The sequence below is a fragment of the Cydia pomonella genome, chromosome 15 (assembly GCF_033807575.1).
Source record: "Cydia pomonella isolate Wapato2018A chromosome 15, ilCydPomo1, whole genome shotgun sequence".
NCBI classification, from domain to species: Eukaryota; Metazoa; Arthropoda; class Insecta; order Lepidoptera; family Tortricidae; genus Cydia; species Cydia pomonella.
In genome coordinates, this window is record NC_084717.1 from 6,800,427 (window position 1) to 6,825,592 (window position 25,166).

Consider the following 25,166-nt stretch of genomic DNA (forward strand, 5'->3'; position numbering starts at 1 on the left):
GTGGCGAGCCACCCAGGGCCTCGCATCAACCTCGCAGATCAGATTTTTATAAGGGCCGCCCGGGGCCTCGCAAAGGTTAAGGCCACTACTGCTTATATGTATTCATGGCGCTGTGGACAAAATTATGTATATAATTATATACTATACCGTAGACAGTTTTTTGATAAGTGTGTAATAGTTGTGGGTGAGCTCTGGATATGGAGAAGATCTGATTCTATTATTGTTAAAGACCGTTTCCATAGAAGGAAACGTGTTTCTATGGAGTGATCCAGAACTCACCAAACTTCACTACTGAAAAGTTCACAAATACCTTCGGCTAACTACAATCATAGATAGGGTCGCGGTTCAGGCCACTATGGAGTGAGAATAGGTATCCAAAAATTTAAGGTAGGACGCCAGGATACTATCCTCATCAAGCGCATGACATATCCAAATGAAAATCCCAAATTTATTTAATACACACCTTTATTCCTTAAATATATATGACCCGCTACGGTCAACACGAGTTATTTATTAGTAAATAAGTAATACTAAATACTTCTTAGTGACACCACTATTTCTTGAAATTTACACTAAATACATCATAGACATCTCTGTGTCTACGGACAACAATATCAAAATTTGTCTTCCTAACATAACACTGTCTAAAGTAAAAGTTATGCCCCAACCTCCGGGGATGTTTAGCAGTAAGCAATTGCTCACAGGGATTACAGGTTACCTGTTCAGCGTAAAGAATCCATATTTAACTAAAGGTATATTCATAAAAGTCTTAACTTCACGGACACTGCCAAGAAGAACGCTGCCACCGGATGGCACAGCCTTAGAGAACCAGGGTCCAGAAAAACCAGGGTCCAGGAAAAAACCAGGGTCCAGGAAAAAACCAGGGTCCAGGAAAAAACCCTAAGAACAAAGAAAATGTTCTAGGTTAAAAAAAATTATGTTTTAACACGTTTAGTTTTATAGAAAAATTATATTTTAAACTGAGGCACAACGCGATTTAAATTAAGGCAATGAAGCGATTAAATGACTTACCGGGGTTTATGCCGGGTCCATTATTTCCTATACCAACGACGGCGCCTGCAGACCGCGTGGCAAGACGAAGAGGTGGTTGACGTTACATTAGGTTTTGCTGGAAAATCCACATAAAACACTATATTAACCCATTTGCGAAAGGACACACTACCTCCGCCTTTCCTTCTTTATATATTTAAAAAGTGTGGAAACTCACCAAGTTATGTTAAATTGAAGGGAAAAGATTAGCAGCCGCCATTTTAGGTAGGCTCTAAGACGCTAAATTATGCACATTTTGGGACGAGCTGTAACAAAATTACATTAACGATTACTAACTTGACTTTACCACAGTTTTAGGAAATAAAACCTTCAAGTAGGTTACATACCCCTAAGATTGATTGCCGAAAGATTTTCTAATATCCTTCACATCTCGAAGATCGATCGAACAATGATTTATCAAAATTCCAATCCGAGAAACCACAGACAAACTCATGAATGAAAACCTTCCCAATTCAATGGATACCACGACTGACCGGTTTGACTCTCGGAATAATTCGAAACATCAACAATAAAAAGAGTTACTCATTTTGGGAAGCTAATAATACGGACTTTATTAATAATTGGAAATTATAAAAAGATAAAAGAACCACAAGTATATGTTTATTGCCGTACAACAAGTGTGACCGACCATCTGTTACGGAACCATGGACAAAAAAAACCAAATGACATTGACAGCCGTCAGTGTCTACCGCTGAAATAAACAACTGCTCGGTTTTATCGAAATCATACATACGTGGTATTTCTATGTTTTAAAATGTATTTCAATTGTGAAATGTATATACCCCAACGCAAACAAAGTGCCTGTGTCCTAGCACAACGCAGGAACACGACATGGATGCGCAAAATGCAACGGAGTGAACGCACAGACTGACCTACCGCTCCGGTAAGTTTTGTCCACTCAATATAGCTAAAAGCGTATAGGTAAAGTTGAAAATATCACTACAGGTCTCAGTTCTTGACTGACCCACTATGACATCCGTGTCGAAGACATTTCAACTACCAAATCTTACCAAAACAAACATACCATTTTCTAACCTATAAAGTACCTATATAATATGCTACTCAGCTGTTTATAACACTGGGTGGATACCCCAAAGTGTTACAGTTCATCTTTAGTTGGGTTAAAAAAAAAATTTTTTTTTTCAAAAAAAATTTTTTTTTTTAATGATATACGCCCAATAGGAAGTGAACACCTTAACCTACGAAACGTAAATAAGAAACCATAGATAATCTATAAAGAAAAACAAGTCTTACAACCAAAGTTATACCTATGACTTGGTGAATGATCAGTTCGACCAAGGAAATCTAACGACTAATTTTGGTTCGAACCTTCTTATTCCTAGTGCGCGCTTTCCTAAACCTAAAAGAAAACGTCAAAGACGGCAACGTTAACAACCTTCCCTTTATTAAAGAAATTGCCTATCACCGACAGTAGTGGGAGTATGTAACAAGCTGCATTCTCTAGCTATTACACAATTCCTAAAATTACAAACAAAAGTTCAGTTACAGTACAAAGTTTAGCGAGAACGTAGTCCCTTTTTCAATAATTAATAATATTTCATGTAATAGGCCCGTTTAGGGTTTATAAGTAAAGTAAGTTTCTGCAGTTTATTCAGATTATTTAAAGTTTTATGTCTTTATCAGGACACGTGAAAGATTAATGTTGGTCCGTGTGCACCCGGTACCAATAAAAAACAAAAGCATGGAACAAATACCCAGTCTGATGAAAACCAGCTTGTGCCAGGTCGCATTCAGTTTAGTAGGTACGTTCAATATTTAGTATCACATAGGATATTTTCAAGTGTAAGTATCCAATTGGTGTTAAGACGAGTACCGCTAACAAGACGGCTCGGCTTCACCAGGACGTACAATGTCTTTTATATGGAAGTTACCTAGAAGTTTTCCTTCTAAGGATTTTAAAGAGTATACAAGAGGACTCAATTTTTTATGAATGACACATTTGTCATAACGGGGCGCTAATTTAGCAGAAAAATGTTTTGCTGCATTTGACAATGGGAAACATCTTTTATAAACGATTTGTCCTTCTTCCAGTTCTACGTGACGCTTCCTCATGTTATAATACCTAGCATTACGTTCATGGGAGGCAATCAACGAGTAACGCACTTTTTGAAATACAGTTTTGAGCTCTTTAAGTCTTTCAGAAAAAGCACCACTGGTATCTAATTCGAGCGCGTTTTGATCTATGGGACCTTCGCTATTATAAAGGGAACCATCTAGAATCATTTGACGACCATGTGTTAAGAAATACGGTGTGTTTTTAGTTACTTCGTGACGAGCTGTATTCAATGCACATTGTATTTCCGATACGTTCTTATCCCAGTTACGGTGATCAGAACGCACGTATGAGGCAATGGTTCTTACTAGTTCACGGTTCACTCGTTCCGTTTGATTCGTCTGAGGATGATACCTAGGGTTATAGAAAATATGAGGGACATCATATTTGGACATTAATTCTCGAAAGTCTTTGGAAGTAAATTGAACACCATTGTCGCAGAATATATATTTAGGAACCCCATGTATAAGGAATATCCCTTTTTCCATACACTTAACGATAGCTTTAGCAGTTATGTTGCGTAGTGGAAACAAAGTCACATACTTACTGAAATAATCAGCACATACGAAGAGATACTGATTTCTCAGATAAGATGGAGGAAAGGGACCAAGAATATCACAAGATATTGCTTCGCCTGGCGACGATATACGTCGTGGATTACCCATCAAACCAGGACGAGCTAAGTTAACAGGTTTATAAGTTTTACAAATTTCACAAGAGTCGACGTATTCCTTCACGTCCTGAAATAAAGTAGGCCAATAATATATGTCGGCTATTTTGGAATGAGTTTTACCCACGCCAAAATGACCTGCTGTAGGATCATCATGACACTTATTTAGGACTTCATTACGATGCTCATAAGGAAGTACCAGCTTCCAGTCAAATTGAGCTGTCAGACGATACTTATTCTTAGAGTAACGGAAGAGTTTATCATTTTCAATTTTAAAGTTGGGAAAGAGAGTAGGTTTTTCAGACACCTTTCTATATAGATCAAGATACCAAGGATCTTGAATAGTAGCAGAATTTAAAGAACTAACGTGAATACGAGAAAGACAGTCAGGTATGACATGTTCTTTGCCCTTCCGGTGAATTATTTCAAAATTAAATTGACTCAATCTACACGCCCATCTATTTAATCGTCCTGTAGGGTTTTTTAAGTTTTGAAACCATTTTAAAGATGCATGATCTGTTACAATATAACATTTTCTCCCTTCTACATATGCACGAAATTGCTCAAGACCATAAATCACCGCTAAGAGTTCACGCTCAGTAGCTGAATAGTTCGTCTCTGGTTGGTTAAGTGTGCGGCTGCAGTAGGCAATAGGATGATCGACTCCATTAAAAGGTTGAATCAGAACAGCGCCTACGGCGTAGGAAGATGCATCCGTATGGATATAGAAGCATTCATTAAAGTCGGGACATTTAAGAATAGGAGAAGACACTAAGGCAGATTTAAGTATGTTAAAAGAATCGTTGACTTCATCTGTCCATTCAAATTTTACTTTCTTACTCGTTAAGCGAGATAAGGGACGAGCTATTTTTGCGAAATTATTAATGAAACGTCGGTACCAACCGCACATTCCCAGAAAACGTTTAATATCCTTAGCATCTTTGGGAGTAGGAAAATTTAAAATTACATCAATTTTAGACGGATCGGTTCGCAGACCGTATCGATCAACTAAATACCCAAGATATTTAAGTTCACTCCTACAGAAGGATGATTTTTTCATATTAATAGTTAAGTTTGCCGATTTTAGTTTTTCAAAAACGGCATTGAGCAACCTTATATGTTCATCAAAATCGGAAGTACAAATAATTATGTCATCAATATAACAGAAAACCTTGTGATCAAAATGAGAAGTAAAGAGATTGTCCATGAGACGTTGCATAGTAGCAGAGGCACCTACTAAACCAAAACACATTCTCTTATAATGGAATAATCCCTTCCCTGGTACAGTAAAACTAGTTTTCTCCTTAGAGTCTTCACTAAGAGGGATCTGATGATATGCCGCACTTAAATCAAGAGATGTAAGGAATTTCGCATCGCGTAAGTTGTCCAGTATATATTGAACGTGTGGTACGGGATACGCATCAGATTTTGAAACTGCATTTACTTTTCTACTATCTAAACAAAGTCTTAAATCTCCGTTAGGTTTTTCCACCATAACGACAGGAGAATTCCATGGAGAATGCGAAGGTTCGACAATTCCTTCCCTCAGCATACGATCAACTTCTTTCGCTAAAGCAGCTTGTTTAAAAGGACTAAGTCGATAATATTTTTGTTTTATCGGAGGAGTATCCCCAGTATTTATAACATGTTCAATTAAGTGAGTCTTTCCCAGACCAACCTTATCCGTATCAATTTGATCATAAAGAGATTTAGTAGTCTCAAGTTGAGATTTTTGTTCAGAAGATAAAGAATCATATGTAGTAAGTCCTGTCTCTGACGGTAAAACGTCAAGACTAGCAATATAATGAGAATCAGTCTTTTCTATATCAGTAATGAGGCCAGGAGCTAATCCATAGGCTCTCCAAAAGTTTAAACCAAGTACCATTGGAGTAGCAATCTCCGGTTGAATATTAAAATGTATAAGTTTAACTTGACCTTTATAATTTACTGGTATAATCATATATTCAGTGGCTACGATTCGATGATCGTCAGCTACATTCACCATAACCGGTTTAGTATGTTTTTGAATAGGTATCCCACCGGTGGCGAATACTAAATGGCTGTTGTGGCCCAGGAAACTAACACTGGCTCCACAATCTAATAACGCCTTGAAATTCAAGTTAAGTATATTTAAGAGAGCATATACCCTGTCATCTCCCTTCGGAGGATTAAAGAAGATTGTCTTTTCTGCACGACAGGGAGCAGAAGATCTAGAATTGTTATTAGCAGAAAAGACCCTATTTAGTTTTTTGTCTTGGAGTTACATTTAACACATTCTGGAGTTTTCACCCCTTTTTCTCCGCATTTAAAGCAAACGATATCTCGAGAGCTCTTACACTCTTTAGTGTTATGATTGGACCTACCACATCGAAAACATTTCGTGTGAGAAGAGCTTTGTGCCACAGAAGCAACAAAGTTTCTGGAAGAATTAGGGAAACGAGACTGAAACGACTTATTACGAGGTTCTACATTCTTCGACGGATTGTCAGAGGAAGAATCATTAGTCTTGTTTGAGAGAATCGGTTCGCGAAACTGCTTCGCCTTGACTTGCGCCAATTCAATGCGCTTACACAAAGACTTCAATTGCTCTATCGATTCTATGTCGTGTAAGGCTAAATCCTTGGAATACTCTGGGCGAATATTCCGCATCATAGTATCCAGCTTCTCTTGCTCAGGAACCTCCTTCGTCAGACGCTCATACATCCCTAACACGGTTGATACGAAAAAGACAATTGTTTCGGACTTTGCTTGAGTCCTAGCCCGTATTTCCTGCAACAATTGGTGATCCAAATCAGGTATGTCAAACTCCTCTTGTAGAGCCGCGGTGACCTCCTTATATGTAGTAAGTTTCGTACGTTGCGACCGGAACCACGACAACGCCGGACCCTCAAGAACTTCAGGAAATCCCCTATATATACGACTCTCTGAGATTCCTCTGGCATCTCGCAACTCCTCAAGGCGAGACAGAAACGTACGAACGCAGGTGTCACCTTTGAATTTCAAATTCAAGGAATTTATGTTGAAAGTCTTGTCCGATTTATAAATAATTTCCCTAACAATACGAGATTCGTTAGGAGATTGAAAATCATCATCTGACCCAGACGACGCAGAAGAGCCTTGCTCATTCAACCGATCTAATAAAGAAGTAATTAATGTTTTCAACAGAAGTACCGCTTCGTTCTCCTGAGGTAACCGTGAAACACGACACAAAAGATATTTGCATCGCGAGGATAGTCTATCAATCGCCGACGCCGTTAAGTCTCCTTTCGCTTCTAAATCTATTTCCTCTACCTTACGTTGGCAGAGCTCCAATTCGGCAACTTCGTTACTTATTAACAAGTCCTGGCACTTCAAACTACCCTTTTTGGCTAAATCTGCAGTCTGTTTTAACGCATGACATAAGCTGGACCGACGCGATACAGGATTAACCGGAAGTCTGCGAATCGCCAGTTCATGTGCCATTTCGTCTTTATGTAAATGTATGATTTTACATCCCGCATTTAGGAAATCCATTTTTTAAGATTGATATTTAATATCAGAAGTAAGTCAGTGTCAGGTTTTGAATTGTAATATTTTAAAGTAAGTTAAAACTTTATTAGATTTTAACCCTTTTAAAGTATTTTAAAATAGTGAGAAAATTTCTCTTATGTAAGGCTAATTATTTAGCGTAGTATAGTTTTATTTATAAGTTGGTTAAATTTATAAGTTTAACCTCCAACTCAAGCAACAATTTAAAACAATAACTTGCAATCCCTTTTACATAAAATAACCTTAATACTAAAATAATGCAAAAATGTTTCACTTGGACATGTCATACTCCATAGGCCATACGTTGGGCATGCCACTGTAATAGTTGTGGGTGAGCTCTGGATATGGAGAAGATCTGATTCTATTATTGTTAAAGACCGTTTCCATAGAAGGAAACGTGTTTCTATGGAGTGATCCAGAACTCACCAAACTTCACTACTGAAAAGTTCACAAATACCTTCGGCTAACTACAATCATAGATAGGGTCGCGGTTCAGGCCACTATGGAGTGAGAATAGGTATCCAAAAATTTAAGGTAGGACGCCAGGATACTATCCTCATCAAGCGCATGACATATCCAAATGAAAATCCCAAATTTATTTAATACACACCTTTATTCCTTAAATATATATGACCCGCTACGGTCAACACGAGTTATTTATTAGTAAATAAGTAATACTAAATACTTCTTAGTGACACCACTATTTCTTGAAATTTACACTAAATACATCATAGACATCTCTGTGTCTACGGACAACAATATCAAAATTTGTCTTCCTAACATAACACTGTCTAAAGTAAAAGTTATGCCCCAACCTCCGGGGATGTTTAGCAGTAAGCAATTGCTCACAGGGATTACAGGTTACCTGTTCAGCGTAAAGAATCCATATTTAACTAAAGGTATATTCATAAAAGTCTTAACTTCACGGACACTGCCAAGAAGAACGCTGCCACCGGATGGCACAGCCTTAGAGAACCAGGGTCCAGAAAAACCAGGGTCCAGGAAAAAACCAGGGTCCAGGAAAAAACCAGGGTCCAGGAAAAAACCCTAAGAACAAAGAAAATGTTCTAGGTTAAAAAAAATTATGTTTTAACACGTTTAGTTTTATAGAAAAATTATATTTTAAACTGAGGCACAACGCGATTTAAATTAAGGCAATGAAGCGATTAAATGACTTACCGGGGTTTATGCCGGGTCCATTATTTCCTATACCAACGACGGCGCCTGCAGACCGCGTGGCAAGACGAAGAGGTGGTTGACGTTACATTAGGTTTTGCTGGAAAATCCACATAAAACACTATATTAACCCATTTGCGAAAGGACACACTACCTCCGCCTTTCCTTCTTTATATATTTAAAAAGTGTGGAAACTCACCAAGTTATGTTAAATTGAAGGGAAAAGATTAGCAGCCGCCATTTTAGGTAGGCTCTAAGACGCTAAATTATGCACATTTTGGGACGAGCTGTAACAAAATTACATTAACGATTACTAACTTGACTTTACCACAGTTTTAGGAAATAAAACCTTCAAGTAGGTTACATACCCCTAAGATTGATTGCCGAAAGATTTTCTAATATCCTTCACATCTCGAAGATCGATCGAACAATGATTTATCAAAATTCCAATCCGAGAAACCACAGACAAACTCATGAATGAAAACCTTCCCAATTCAATGGATACCACGACTGACCGGTTTGACTCTCGGAATAATTCGAAACATCAACAATAAAAAGAGTTACTCATTTTGGGAAGCTAATAATACGGACTTTATTAATAATTGGAAATTATAAAAAGATAAAAGAACCACAAGTATATGTTTATTGCCGTACAACAAGTGTGACCGACCATCTGTTACGGAACCATGGACAAAAAAAACCAAATGACATTGACAGCCGTCAGTGTCTACCGCTGAAATAAACAACTGCTCGGTTTTATCGAAATCATACATACGTGGTATTTCTATGTTTTAAAATGTATTTCAATTGTGAAATGTATATACCCCAACGCAAACAAAGTGCCTGTGTCCTAGCACAACGCAGGAACACGACATGGATGCGCAAAATGCAACGGAGTGAACGCACAGACTGACCTACCGCTCCGGTAAGTTTTGTCCACTCAATATAGCTAAAAGCGTATAGGTAAAGTTGAAAATATCACTACAGGTCTCAGTTCTTGACTGACCCACTATGACATCCGTGTCGAAGACATTTCAACTACCAAATCTTACCAAAACAAACATACCATTTTCTAACCTATAAAGTACCTATATAATATGCTACTCAGCTGTTTATAACACTGGGTGGATACCCCAAAGTGTTACAAGTGTGCATATATTATTTGTTACTATTAAAACATATGATATTGATGCATCAAGGCGGTTTGTTTACATTTAGTGCTATTGGCGCCCCTTACGTAATATTCCCCTATAACGACGCCTTATTTCGTAGCGTTCTGCACTTTTGCTCCGATCACGTTGAAAATAGATAAGAATCCGAAAGGAATCAAAGTCAAATTTGCCAAAAAATTTTGATCGTTCAAAAGTACTAATGAAGTTGCACAAAATAATCATAAAGCGTAGGTCAAATAATATAAGTAATTCTGCGTATCGAATCTTAAGACGGAAGTATACTACGTGGTCGTCTATAAAAAGAGAAAACGTTTTTCTACTTCTAAATATTTTCCATTCTCCATGATTTTTAGTATGTTATTGACACTATGAAAAACTAGGTTTATAAGATTTCCTTTTTTTTCATAATTTGCAAAACAAAAAAAATTTTTAGCGAAATCTATAAACCTGGAATATATTATACTGAAGCGATCGACATCAAAATCAAAGTGATTTGTTAAGATTTGGTCAGTGGAAAACGTTTTCTTCCGAAATGGAATTGCATAGAAAAAATACCGTTATTTCGCTAGGATCGCAAACTTCTTCCTCCCTCTTAAACTGTATACCGCGTATAAGTACAAATACAAAATTCTTTATTTCTTAATAATATACATTTTTGTGATGCAGGGGATGGAGCCGCCCGGTAAGCAAAACAATGCTTGTGTTGGGAGGCACCGCTCTTCCCTAGATTTACAACTAATACATATATATATATTATATTATAACTACAAGTATGGGTAATTATACAGATTTACTAGTTAGACAGTTTTTAACCTATTGCTTAGACATGCAATAAGAATCAGATACACTGTTCCTGTTAATTCTTATTTGTTTCATTAAATTTAAGGTGTGAATGTCGACTGAGACGGATGTTCATGTACGTGTGTGTGTGTGTGTGTGTGTGTGTGTGTGTGTGTGTGTGTGTGTGTGTGTGTGTGTGTGTGTGTGTGTGTGTGTGTGTGTGTGTGTGTGTGTGTGTGTGTGTGTGTGTGTGTGTGTGTGTGGGTGTGTGTTTGTGTGGGCGCGTGCGCGTGTGCGTGTGTGTGTATGTATCTAGTCTAAATGATAATAAGTCTAAATGATTTCATGATAAAAAGTATACGCAACATTGATATTACGTAATAACTAGTATAATAATACTAGTCATTGAGAATGGCTATCAATTTACAACATGATATGTGCACTGTCCTACCTCATGTTATCGTTGTACAAGGTTATTTACGATTATATTGTTTGCTGAAGGGTTTTAGTAAATGCTTAAAATATCGATATCATTACTGAGCTTAACCTCACTTATTGGAGTAATTGGAACAATTAAGTAATTATGTTATTTGGTAACGACGTCATTATCAATTAAATAGTCGTTAGTATATTAGTTATATTGATAAAAAAAATAGTTTAATTCGAAGTACCCAGAAAGCGATTAAAATTTGTTGAGTCATTCAATAGGTATTTCTATGGAAAGGATAATGTTCTTATTGGATGTTTGCACTAAAAGTTTAGGGTGCCTTTATTATCTTAGATGACAGCAGAGAGAGGTAAAATAATCATGTTATTTTCTCCCTTCACGTGTCTCTTTTTTTTAACTCATGGCAAAGAGTGTGACCAAGTGAGGTACGATGTCACTTCAAAATTCAAAAAATCAAAATTAAAATTTTATTCTTTAAGTAGGCCTCAACGGCTATTTTAAAAGTCAATAAAACATTTACAGTGACATCACATAGGGTACATGAAAAATACCAACATTATAAATACAACAGCCAATACCTGGGTAAACATTACATAGTAAAATCTTAAAATAAATAATTACTGCAATATAATATAGTCTCTATTGTTAACAATACATTTTGGAGATGTAAGAGATCCCCAATGTCAGAGTAGAGACTAATAAGATTTGGAGGTGAAAACGCTCTCCAAGTGTTAAGAGGAAAGAGGACGATCGATTGTCTATACAAACATTGTCCTCATTTTCCTACCTGGATATTGACATTATGGAAAATATTTTTATAGAATTTAATGTATTTTAGTCATAGCTATTACATACAAACGTAGTCCCCATTTTCCTCTCTGGATATTAACATTATTGAAAATATTTTTACACTATTTTATGTGTTTTAATCATAACTATGCCCGACCATTTGATATTCGGTGAAGGAAAACATCGTAAGGAAACCAGACTAATCCAATAAGGCCTAGTTTACCCTCTGGGTTGGAAGGTTAAATGGCAGTCGCTTTCGTAAAAACTAGTGCCTACGCCAATTCTGGGAATTAGTTGTCAAGCGAACCCCAGGCTTCCGTGAGCCGTGGCAAAAATGCCGGGACAACGCTAGGAAGAATTATTATTTATTTAAACCTTATTGCACAAAAAAAGTAAGTATAAATGGCGGACTTAATGCTCTACCAGTCAACCATAGGGCAAAACAAAAAATCTCGAATGTGGGTGCAGTGGGAAAAATAATTCAGAAAACATGACAACTATAAGCAATTTTAAATAACTATTAACAATTTCCGACATTAACAACATTATTTACAATATTCATTGTTTCTTACTTAAGAGGTCGTTATCGATTTTAGTCGCAAAAATGTCAAATTGATAGATTTAGTCGATGAAATTGTACACCTTTTGTTAACTATTAGAAATAACAAGTACTGGTTTCTATTAGCACGTCTTGTTATATTATAGCGCTTTTCCTATTAGACCTCAAAGAGGATCTATACGGTTACCACCAGTTTTGAGATTGACATATTTGCTCACGTCTACCGAAATCTGCCGAATCCCGCACCGGCACAGGCGCAACAGAAAACTCATCATTCACCATCATTGATCATCATTCATCATCATTTTTACCAACGAACATACATATGTTCGTTGGTAAAGTATGTATCTATGGGCCTTAGTTGCCTGAAAATAAATGATATTAACTGAAATTAATTTAATTTAATTATTTTCGAAAACGATTGTTTCTGCTCTACCTATATGACACCACCGAACTTTGAATCCACGCTGGTATACTACCTTAAAGATTAAGTGACAAAAAAAAATCTGACGTCAATTTCTACAAAGAACGAGTGCACATATAAAATTGACATTTCCATATTATCAGATTTTTCCTTTATAAAACGTTGATTCCTAGAAGCCTAGTGAGTATGCTGAGTAGTATTTACTTGTATAGTTAGTAGGATATACGAGTATCAATCTTCTTCTTCCTCGCGTTGTCCCGGCATTTGCCACGGCTCATGGGAGCCTGGGGTCCGCTTGAAAACTAATCCCAAGATTTGGCGTAGGCACTAGTTTTTACGAAAGCGACTGCCATCAGACCTTCCAACCCAGAGGATAAACTAGGCCTTGTTGGGATTAGTCCGGTTTCCTCACGATGTTTTCCTTCACCGAAAAGCGACTGGTAAATATCAAATGATATTTCGTACATAAGTTCCGAAAAACTCATTGGTACGAGCCGGGGTTTGAACCCGCGACCTCCGGATTGCAAGTCGCACGCTCTTACCGCTAGGCCACCAGCGCTTCAATGAATCAATGAAGGTAAGGAAAAAGGGCTTTAAAGGAAGGTGGCATTGATTTAACTAATAAGACGTTAATTTCCTTAATAAGTCTTTGACTAGTATCCTCTTCCGCGGTGTGGAAATAAAAATTGAATAAAATTAAATATAGAGGTGATGCGTGTTTAAGATTATAGAAATAGACAAATGTGTAAAGTAATATTATTTATTTTATGTAAATTATAAAAAAAGTTAACAAAATAAATTACCTCAATATATTTATTTTACGATTGTAAAAAGCCGCGGTTTTTTCACTTGCAACAAAATGCTCAATCACAAATTCAGGACGCCAATTCGAACTTAAGTACATGTCATATATTATATAATGTCATATTGATATCATATGCGTACATGTTCGTACATGTATTGAGACGCATGGGCGACAAATTCAGGAGGCCAGCAATTCGAACTTAGGTAAATACATGTCATATATACATACCTATAATGTCATATTGATATCATACGCGTACACGTTCGTACATGTATTGAGATGCATGGGCGAATGATAAAAAACCGACATAATTTTGATATCATGTAAGTCCGAATTGGCCTCCTGTTATATGTTCTGTGGAACGTTTTGTTTTTAATACATAGGCTTTTTATGAAAATTATCAGTTGGTACTAAGATATGAACGTCTAATAACAAAAATTGAGCATTTTCCGAAATTAACATTAGGTACTTTGCAGAAAAAAATATTTTATAATTTTAAACCACAATTAAGAGCAATGCATGTAACATGACGTAGAAACTCAACTGGTCACAATGCTAAAGCGCATGAGACAAAATATTATTGGCGTATGAGAAACCAGTAACTACCTATTTTATATAGTAACTAATAGCAACTTATTAGTTTAGTTAGGTATCCCACTTACTGTTAAGCCTCTCTATTTCTATACTCGTTACAAAATTCCCCGAATTATAAGGAAGGCAAAAAGCCATAAATGCAAAAAAAAAAAAAAAGAGTTGAATTGTTTACATGAATCATTATTTTTAACATTAAACAAATCATAAAATTAGGATAGTACATACAATAGTACATTACGATACAAGTGCGAAAAATAGGAAGTTCGAAACGCTCGTGACGATAAACTAAAACACGACCGAAGGGAGTAAGTACCTATTTTAAATCGAGACGAGTTGCGATTTATCTATTCGCACATGTATCGTAGAACGTTTTACAGTAAACTTTCCACACGTAGTTACGTAATGTGCTAATTATCGCACCAGTGCGGTAAAGTTGCATCATATGTACCTACTGTACAGTTACTAAATGAGACTCAACAACTGTCCACTTCTTACGTTACCTTACTGTACTAGAAAATATTCCAGTAATCAGAAAAGGCTGATTTCAGTTCTGTGTCAATTTCTTGCACATTATTTTTTATTCTCCGACTTACTCGCTTCATTCGAATTTAACACGTTTAGTTCTCCTATCCTCCGTCTCGGCGCTGATTGTCTCGGCACTAGAACAGCAACAGCAGAGCGCTCCGACGATTTTGCGTAACACGTAGCTCATAACATAGACTACTAAAGCTATGAAGGCCAAGACATCTAGCTGTAGTTGCTGGTACCAAGGTTTGTTCACAGATGTCGCTAGGAGGTTCGGCGCGCCGTTGTATCGAGCGACGTATTCTGTCCAGTATACTGCGGTTTCTAGAGGCGACATTGGACGGTCGTGCCATACTCTAGACAGAAACTTTGCGTGCTGCTGGGTACTGGAAAAACAAAAATATATTTATTGATAATCATTGTATACACAGAAAGGGGCATATGTCCAACCTGACATTATATGTTTCAATGACTAACTAGGTCGTAATATTAAGATTTTGTTTTTGCATTACATTCTTTTAAGCTACATAATTTGAATAAACAAACAAAAGGATAACAAATAACAAGATAAGCATTTAACAAATTAGTTAACATCGTGTTTTTTCATGTGGTTTGTTATACCTACTCACTTTTGAGTGTGTACAGGAGTTACCTACTCGATAATATTAAATTGACAATTTAAATCAACTTCGATATTCTTAAGTACATATTGTTAAGAAACATGCTAATTTCATTTAAAAAATAAAGCATTTTGTACCTTCATTTATATACAATAATATTAAATAGAAATACATTTCAGAAATGGGTTTAGCAGGTTTACACTCTTAGCCAACGATATACAAAATACCTAGAGCCGAGTTCATAAATATGTATTTCTTCACCTTAATTCATTGCAATAAGGTGAAAAAATGGATACATATTTATGAACTCTAATATAGAGTCACGGAATTTGAAGGTTTAATATTTTTGAACCTTAAGATCGCAATTGTACATTAGGTATTAAATATGTATATGTAATGTGACAAGACAATTTTCTAGGTACCTACACACCTTCAAAATAGGTACCTATCAATATTACAAAGCTTAACCTTGTCTGCCATTGAGGAAGGTTACAAACAATTAATTCTTCAATTTCAAATCTACAATTATTACGAGAAATTCAATCCCAAAAGATCTAATTGCAAAGGTCGGCTAAATCGTAATTAGAAAACTTAATTAAGTCAATAAAGTTGGATAACGGAGGATACGGACATTAAATTAATAGCCTAGTTTCTTAGAGTTATTTATCTACAATCATCAAATAAAATTTACGAATTAAAATACAGTAAATCAGGAATGTTTTTGCCGTTTCAAATCGGTAAAAACTCATGCAAGCGATGTGGATTCCTTGTGACGTTACTTGTTGCATTTCTCATGGTACTTAATGGATAACATTTATGATACCAAATTTTGTAAGTTCAAAAAGTGGCTGTATTACTAGTTAGCCAAGTAAACTATTGTTTTTTTATGCTGGTAATACAAATAAAAAAAGATGGCTGCCTACAACGGATCCAAGACCTCATTAATCGCGTTCAAGAGGTACTCCTTCGTCAGATCCTGGTAAGAGACTACGGTTGCCACCCCACTGTCCTGGAGGAGCTGCCGCGTTGCCATACTGGTCTCTGAAGAGCGGAACAACCACCACTGTTATACCAGCGTATAGTGCTTCTACTGTACTGAGGATGAGAGCTGATAAAAAAATGGCTGCTTACTTCGGATCCAAGACCTCATTGATAGCATTCAGGAGGTACTCCTTCGTCAAATCCTGGTAAGACACGACGGTAGCCACCCCAGCGTCCTGGAGAGCTGCCGCGTTGCCATACTGGTCCCCGAAGAGCGGGACAGCCACCACTGGTATGCCGGCGTCTAGTGCTTCTACTGTGCTGAGGATGCCGGCGTGAGAAATGAATGCCTTGACGTTTTCATGTTCTGTAAAATGACAATTAAATGTTTTTTTCTTTGCATCGATTAATTTGAACATGGAGGCCAATTATTATTTTAATATTTAAAGAGTAAAATGTCCTATAAACTTTTCTGGAATTCGCCTTATTTCAAAGTTAATAACTATAAAAAAAAATATATTTTTATTGTTACTTAGTGCAAAACGCCTTTTCGATGGCGATATTGGCCTAGTCTAAATATCTTTTTTGACTGATATCAAAAAGTGACAAGTAAAACTTTACAAGAACTAGGTTTGACGAAAAAATATTTTTACTTTTTCACATTCACATTCAAAAAAATAAACAAAAAAGATTTTTTTTGCGTAATTGACTTAAACGCACATTACATTTTTCCCTTATTTTAACCTCAGAGATGCGTGGTTAAAATCTTACGGGTCTCTCGTGAGAACCTTGTGTATTATGTAATCTAATATGTATAGGTAATTTATTGTAAAATGTCAATGGCGTCCGTTCAAACTTATCTCCTCTTATCTTATCTTATTTTATATGCTAGTTGGTTTGGGGTCAGCTTTCACCATCACCATCTACTTAGTTCAATATAGTTTCAATACAAATTAAGTTTGATGAACAACGGTACACATATGACAATCAAAGTACAATTTTTTCAAGACACTAGATATTAGTAATATGTTTTGTAGTCGTATTAGAAATATACCTATATATTTAAGATATAAGTATTAAACTATATTTAGTTATATATACTATAAACAAGCAATTCTATTCTCGAGTATGCTCACGAGAGACACTTCTCCGAAGTACGCTCTAGATATTAGCATAACTTAATCTAATGAGGCGAATAGGTGATATAACATTATTAATAGCAAAGATATATATATGCTAGAATACATGGCAATATACCTTTGGTCTATACTCGAGTAGATGGCGAATCTATTTGATATTTAACACATATCAGTGAAACAACATGGGACAAATAGCCATATGCCATTCTATGAGTTTTAGTCCTGTATCAAAAGATGGCAGTAAATTTAATTAACTTTAACAATACGTCTCTATACTAAATTGTCTTTGTTCATAGTGAAAACGTCGTTTATCCATAAAGTGTGAAGGTATCTAATCAATAATTTAAAAAGTTGTTTCTTCTGTAAATCTAAAAATTGAATTAAACCTTTCATAAGCTGAGGTGACATCATCATCACCTTATCATTCAAATCCATTATTATTTTTAAAATCTGATAATTATTGATGACATTTAAAGGAGTAGCTCGATCTACACCCTAAACGCGTTTGTTCTGTGTAGCGAAATTCTCAGTCGCATTTTTCCACATTTATATATTTTTTAACCAATCGTTTATTTTCATATTACATTACTACTTTTTATTACACGTGTAAATCCTAGTCGCCTTTTTACCCAAAGTGTAATGTTTTCACTGTAGTCACACTAAGTCAATAGGTAGGTAGCTTAGGATTATTTGTCCAGAAATAGGAGCTTCGCGGGGCTCCATCTAGTTACGTTGTGAAGGAAATGTTTTTGGAAAAGAAACGATTAGAATAAAAATGTATTAGAGTACTATGCACATAGGGACGTACAAGTACATGAATGGAGAAAAACTCTAGTGGGGAAAACTGCGAATGGGAATACCTAATGCTACGCGGAACAACGCTGTGTCTTGTTTGGTCGCAACGTTTGGTCTGCATGATCGAACTAAAAAGTCAATGAATTTGTTTAAAAAAATAATTCGTTGTGATAAACTATGACATTACTAACCATATGCGTTTCATTTTGGTAGATAAGTATAGTTCGTGTCATCCACGATGACGCTCAGGTTATCAAATCTAACCTTTAATAACATGACATTACGAGTTAAGGCACGCGTCGTCGCGAATGACACGACCTATACATATTATAGTTGTTTACAGCCTGACCTAGTAATATATGATCACGCGCCATATTGCGGAATTTCATTGGAACTAAATTTTTCATACTAAACTGAACTGTCACCCTATACATGAGAATAACAGCGCCCTCTTGGCAATGGTCATATATTTCTGGGCGGGCTTTATATGTAAACACATGCGCCCAAAAAGTTAACGATATTTTTCTTATTCGTCTTTTACAAAATGTCACAATTTTTTTAAACTCCAATCATTTAAATAAAACATGACGTATTATTTTCAAAATGTTCTCTTTTTGCTTTGGTACGCAAACGCAATATTTGTTAAAATAACTTACAATATGCCACAGTGGAAAAAAAAAGTTCTTTTCGGCCAGCCTGTATATTAAAAGGAGGCTAGAACCATCAGAATGGATACGGAACACTAACTTTAAATAAATTCAAGTAGGTACGAAAATAAATACGAGTATGTGGAGGAAGTTTCGGAGCGCAATAAAATAGCTTTCGACGAGTGTATATTTTTCATCAATAACGTCATGCTCGCAAATACAATTTCTATTTGAAGACCGCGTCTCGTGTGTGCTAAATGCAAGTTGGGGTTATTAATGTGAAACTAAAAAGTAAGGTAAATAATCAAGTGCGGGCTACATTTTTGCTATTAAGGGCATTAAAATTATGTCAATATTATGCCGATCGACAATTAAATCATGTGGTAAATACTCGTGCTCGAATATCAGCAAGCGGTCGGTAAAATGGAGCCATTGGAATCCAGTAAAATATGTAAAATAAATATATTTACTATTATGTATTTGAAAGAAATAGGCAAAAAGATTGCTTAAGACAAAAGTGCGAAATCACCTTTTAATACAAACATAGGCCTCATTTTCCAATCTGGATATTAACATTGTTGAATTTTTTATAACGCAATATCTTGTATATTAACCACAGCTATGCAGCACAGCATTAAAAAAAAATTAAATCTATTTCTTGCTCCTAGTTTTTATAATAATTTTTAAAAATCGAAAAAAAAGGAAAATCGTAAGGGCATAGATATGGTTAATATCCATCAAATTACGTAAAAATATTTTTCAAAATGTCAAAACCCAGAGATAAAAACCGGTCAAGAGCATGTCGGGCCATGCTCAGTGTAGGGTTCCGTAGTTACTCTTCCGTCACAATAAGCTAAACTGGAGGTTAAAGTATAGTAAATTGTTAACCAAGGGATGAAACGCGAGTTAAACAAATAGGCAAATTTGCATAATCAGTACCTAATTAAAGTCTTTTTACTATGAAGGGGAAACTTTTTGCGATAACTCAAAAACAGCTAAACTGATCATGTCCGCTATAGTTTTCATTTAAAGTCTTTCTTAAGCTCTACTTCCATAATTTTTTTCATATTTTTTGGACCTATGGTTCAAAAGTTAGAGGGGGGGGGGGACACATTTTTTTTTTTCTTTCGGAGCGATTATCTCCGAATATATTCACTTTACCAAAAAATGTTTGTCGAAGACCCCTATTAGTTTTGAAAGCCCTTTCCAACGATACCCCACACTGTAGGGTGGAAGCAGAAAAAAAAAATCACCCCCACTTTACGTGTAGGGGAGGTACCCTCAAAAAAATTAAATTTTTAGATTTTATTGTACGACTTTGTCGGCTTTATTGATTTATATATCCATGCCGAATTTCAGCTTTCTAGCACTAACTACCACGGAGCAAAGCCTCGGACAGACAGACAGACAGACGGACATGGCGAAACTATAAGGGTTCCTAGTTGACTACGTTTTTATGGAGAATCGGCCGTTCTCTTTCCTCTTTTGCTCATGAGTATAGGTACGTAGTTGATGTGGTTACGTTCAATAATTAATCATCAGCTCGTCACATTTTATTTACATTTGTTTGCTACGCAGTAGAACGTATTTAGGCTGATAATGACGAGATAAACTCAAACATGCCGTAACTATAATTTAATAAAAAATTTAATAGCTAACATGCATATAGCTATACATATACAGTTAACAGTATAGTCCATGTATGTATAACAAAATTTCTCAAAACTTTTCATTGCTCTTGAATCTAAAATTAATATCAGTGAACAGAATTAATATACCTACACAAATATTTATTTATCCAAGTAAAATTAAAGGGGGCTTTTACGCGACACCGGGCGTTAGGATATGTTCGAAACATTGATGTCAATTAGATATCTTAAAAGTAAGTTAATACTCGTACCTACAGTTAAACATTTCGATTCTCATGACTTAATAAAACTCTATAATACTTATTAAGTAAATAACTCACTTAAAATATCGTACTGCGGGAACCATCTCATAGTCATCACGTTTCTTGGCAAATTTTCAATACTGCCTCCGTCCCATTTCCAAAGTACTCTTAAAGGCAATTTATTGAATGTTGATAACAGTTCACGTAGTTTTTCAGCTGGCATCGTAGAGTCCTTGGTTGTGGAGCCCAAGTTTACGTATATAACGCCGTGCTCCGCTTCGTTTATGAATCTTTCAATTTCCTGGAAAGATAGGGACATTTTTAATTTACGTCAACTGTGATGTGTATTAGAAATTTCCTATTAAGATACTGGATGAAGATAATGAAGTTCTTCGGCTACCACTAGTTTGTCACTGACATATTCGCTAGCGTGTGCGTAACTTACTTTGTATGTATCTCGCTCGTATTCGCATATTAGTGCGAGCGAGATGTTTAGAAAATAAGTGACGCAGACGTTAGCGAATAAGTCAGTTTGACACTGCTAAGCAAAGCTCGGAACCGGTTTATAAAATACCGGTTTATTTCGGTTATCCTCCAAACTTTTATAAGAATGCGAACGATTTAAGAACTTTATTGTAACCTAAAAAAAGATTTATTCGACGAGCGACGAAACGGCTGGCTGACCTGGTGGTGTGTCACGTAAACATAGACACCGACATAGGAAGAAACCGGGTTTCATTGCTCTAAACCGGTTAATTAGACAAGAACTGTTCTCATAAAACCGGTTTAAAAAGTAACCGTTTTTCGAGCGAAACCGAAATTAAAAGGTTTTGCGCCAAGCATATGATCACGGTTTCGAAATTTAACCGGTTTCCAAGCCTTGCTGCTAAGGCAGTCGTGGTAAGGCTACTCAATACTTAATTTACTCTGAGACTACTATTATGTTACTGAACGAAGTAAGTAATATAAAACCATAATGAGGTTGTTGGAATTGTTGCATATTTATCATAACCCGGCAAAGATAAGTGGTAAGTATTATTGGCCCTTGAATGGACTTTCCCTTATTAATCCACTTTTAAAATTTGTCGAAAGTAGACGTATACTATACTATCAATTTGACTCCTCGTGCTTAATATTGATACAAGAGCAAGCGAAAGATTTAAAAATTGAGCGTAGCGAGTTGTGAGGGTTTCAAGGCAAGTGGGTTAAACAAACTATGATACCGAGTGAAACACAAAGTAGTCACCGACACTGTAAAACATTACAAATGAAATCCGAATTAATGCAATAAAATATTTATCGTTATTTTTTTTATGTCATAGGCATCAAACGTGCAGACGAGCCGCCTGATGGGAAGCAGTCATCGCAGGCCATGGAAATAGCAACATCGGAGGAGCCACTTATGCGTCGCCAACCTTTGAGAACCCTAAATACCAAAATCATTACTTAAAAATCAATTCCAACGGCCAATATAAGGAAACAACTAAAAATGTACATGTAAAATGTAAATGTAAATGTATTTACTTTGCCACTCTCGTGGATAAAATCCAACTTTCTTATCAGTTTTTGACGTATAAACAGAGACTTTACTTACTTATATTAAGACGTATGATAATACATATACACAGGTCCGATAAAGGCATGCTAATTGACTTGCGATAATCGATTAAAATGATTTACATAATAAAATAAGAGTGCACTCATTGTATTTAAATAATTAAGTAAGCCAAATAATTAGCAGATATACTTACAGTTGGTAATGCTTTAGGCGGATTAACATGAATGCCACCGATATCAATAACGTTATCAGGCCTGGCAACACCGCCAAACACTGACTGATGCGTGTTTACAAACACTAAACTGGCATTCGCCGCGATGCTCTCCAAACTCGGCAAATCATCTCCCAAATACTTGTACAAATATACATGATCTGTCACTTGCGATCCAACGTAGTACACCCAATTGGTAATATGATATAGAACATAGCTCTTCAATCTGTCGAAGTACCAAGGATCCTTTCCATACGGAAGGCTAGCTAAAGGTACGGATGCGGAATTGAAATTGATTCCGAGCCTGTTGTACTGCCACGCTTGGACGGGCTGAGGATTGAAAGCAATGTACGGAGCGCTCAGATTGGCAGCCAATGCTATGGCACAATCGCTGTTATACGACTCCACTAAAACGACATCGAAGCGAGGTCGCGTCTTGATCAAGTGCAGTACTTGATTGTTATTCATTAGCTTCTTGCAGTCGTCGTTACCGTTCTTAGTCGACACCAGTGTTTCGAACGGCACTCGCGACACTTCATTCACGATCACAGATTCATACGATAGTCCTTTATACACTTGTTGATCACTTAACAGCACTTCTTTATACGAAGCTGGCGGATTGGGGAGTTGGAAATGCGTAATCAGAGTCACTTCATGCTCGCGCGTAGCTAACTCTCTAAACAAACCACGGTAAGTCAGATAATTATTCCGATCCAACGATGGGAATATGCCGAGAATTCTATAACAGTCTGCAACGAATAGGGTGGCAAGGAAATAGGAGAGAACGTATTTTCTCATTTTTGCGGACGCGTTCGTTTTGTTGCACTGAGAATTGGTTACTAGGGCGTGAATTGATGCCGGCTTGCGTAGTTATCTAATAATAGGTAGGTATGAGGTAATCGTTGATGACGTGGTCATTTCGTAACGGACAAAAATACTGGTGACGGTGTTAATGGTGTGATCATGACCTCGATAGCCGTGGAAAATAGTGAAGACGTGATGCCATGCCGACGGCGCGGCCGAGACTGTTTGAATATAATGATGTAGAAAGTTATGCGTACGAGTGGCTAATAATGATACTTATTTACTTGCAGATGAATTTTGATAACGGTATCTGCAGAGTGCAATGGTTGGACTATGACACAGTTCACTGTTTCCGAGCTATTTGTCTACCTAAGTACTGATTTAATTTATCTAATTATTGTCCAAACTTTATTTGTTGAAATAATTTAACATATACAAAGTATACAAACGGAGTTTCGGTAAGTAAGTACCTTTCGGTAAGGTATATCTATAGGTATGTATAGCTGCAGCTTATAAAACAAACGAAGTAGAGCCAAAATAAATTTTGTATGAAAAACTTTAATTCGCTGTATTTCTTTGACTATGGTATCTGAAGTTACATAAACTAATTACAGGCAATAGATACACGTTATCCTATTGCAAGTACAGTTTTAGAGCAATCTAGGTAGTCGTTTTAAAATGAGAGCGTAATTACGTTTGTATGGAAAACCGAGCTTGATGCAAATTTCCAAAATTGCGAAATTTCCACATGGGAATATTTTTGGAAACTTTTTATAAGTGTTTGTGTATGGGAATATAAATTGTACTTTTCCAAGGTGATACATTCCTTTGTTTCCTGTGAAAATTTTGTGTAATTTCCTTGAAAGTTTCCAACTTTAAACTTTCCGCAACTTATACATCTGTACTTTTAGGGTTCCGCTCTGTTACTGAAGAGATTTGACGTGGACAAGTGCGACCATCATATCCGTATAGGACGGAAACATCCCGGCGAAACCATGACGTCACTAGACAATGCCCACACCGACATTACCATGCTGATTAAGATTCATGACTAATTAATGTAGTAGCGGGGTCTTGAGGCCTTTGTCCGATGCAGGATTCCGACTTTTCGACGTTTGGTTTATATTGTAACACACAAAATATTAAATGTAAATATTTTTTTCTCGAATATGCTAAAATAGTACGGGAAGTTCTTCGTTATGGTCAAACTCAAATTAAAAAAATTCAAACCATTATTGTCATGTTTTAGCGGACGGGAATGTTATTACTGTATAGTTTTTTACTTTTTTTAAACATGTATCCACTAAGAAAAACTCATACAGCCATAAGCGGTATTATGAGCCATCAAATCAGACTATATAACTTTAATATTTTTTTAAGGATCTCATGTGTGCAAATATAGCTTATTATAGCGTACTGAATGGCAGAATAGTTGTACCTTTAACTTTTAAAAAATAATTAAAGAGGGAAATTGTTTTTGACGTTTTTGATGTGAAGTTTCGATTTGAGTGGTTCATGTTTAAATTATGATATTTCCTCGCATGTTTGGAGAAAAACACTATATATGCCTCGGCAGGAACAGCAATTCGTGGATTCGTCTTCTTTGTCGGACGACGCGAATCGAAACTCATCCACGAATTGCCCTTTCCCGGCCTCTGCAATAATATACTATTCCTTTTTTATTGTGGAAAGTACGACATTACAGTCTATAAATTGCATATACAGATGTCTCACGTTGGCCGGAGTTGATCTTCGTTGAGTTTTTCATTGTGATTGACATCTCTATATGCAATTTATACACAAGATATTGTCAAAAACTAGAAATAAATAGTAAGATTAATTAAACGTACATACGCCCCTAATAATAAACCTATTTAATCTATATTATAAAACTGCAGTCTTGGC

At 36.2% G+C, this 25,166-nt stretch overlaps 1 protein-coding gene and 1 long non-coding RNA gene across 2 annotated transcripts; both read right to left on the reverse strand.

Annotated features, from left to right (window-relative positions):
* Positions 1–447: 447 nt before the first annotated feature.
* On the reverse strand, positions 448–2,760 carry LOC133525664 (uncharacterized). Its single transcript, XR_009800606.1, has 2 exons — positions 1,398–2,760; positions 448–1,316 (listed from the first exon to the last, which is right to left on the reverse strand). It is a non-coding gene; the product is annotated as an uncharacterized LOC133525664 (long non-coding RNA).
* Positions 2,761–13,435: 10,675 nt separating this feature from the next.
* Positions 13,436–23,479, reverse strand: LOC133525665 (UDP-glucosyltransferase 2-like). Its single transcript, XM_061862003.1, has 4 exons — positions 22,440–23,479; positions 20,767–20,989; positions 16,367–16,583; positions 13,436–15,001 (listed from the first exon to the last, which is right to left on the reverse strand). Exons 1-4 carry the CDS (start codon positions 23,253–23,255, stop codon positions 14,689–14,691), a joined length of 1,569 nt encoding a protein of 522 aa, XP_061717987.1. The 5' UTR covers positions 23,256–23,479; the 3' UTR covers positions 13,436–14,688.
* Positions 23,480–25,166: the final 1,687 nt, after the last annotated feature.

Coding starts and splice junctions, on each gene's coding strand:
- LOC133525665 (XM_061862003.1), bottom strand. CDS start 23,255: ATGAGAAAATACGTTCTCTCCTATTTCCTTGCCACCCTATTCGTTGCA. Junction 20,990..22,439: donor CGCCTAAAGCATTACCAACT/GTAAGTATATCT, acceptor CTATCTTTCCAG/GAAATTGAAAGATTCATAAA. Junction 15,002..16,366: donor AATGAGGTCTTGGATCCGAA/GTAAGCAGCCAT, acceptor TTGTTTTTCCAG/TACCCAGCAGCACGCAAAGT.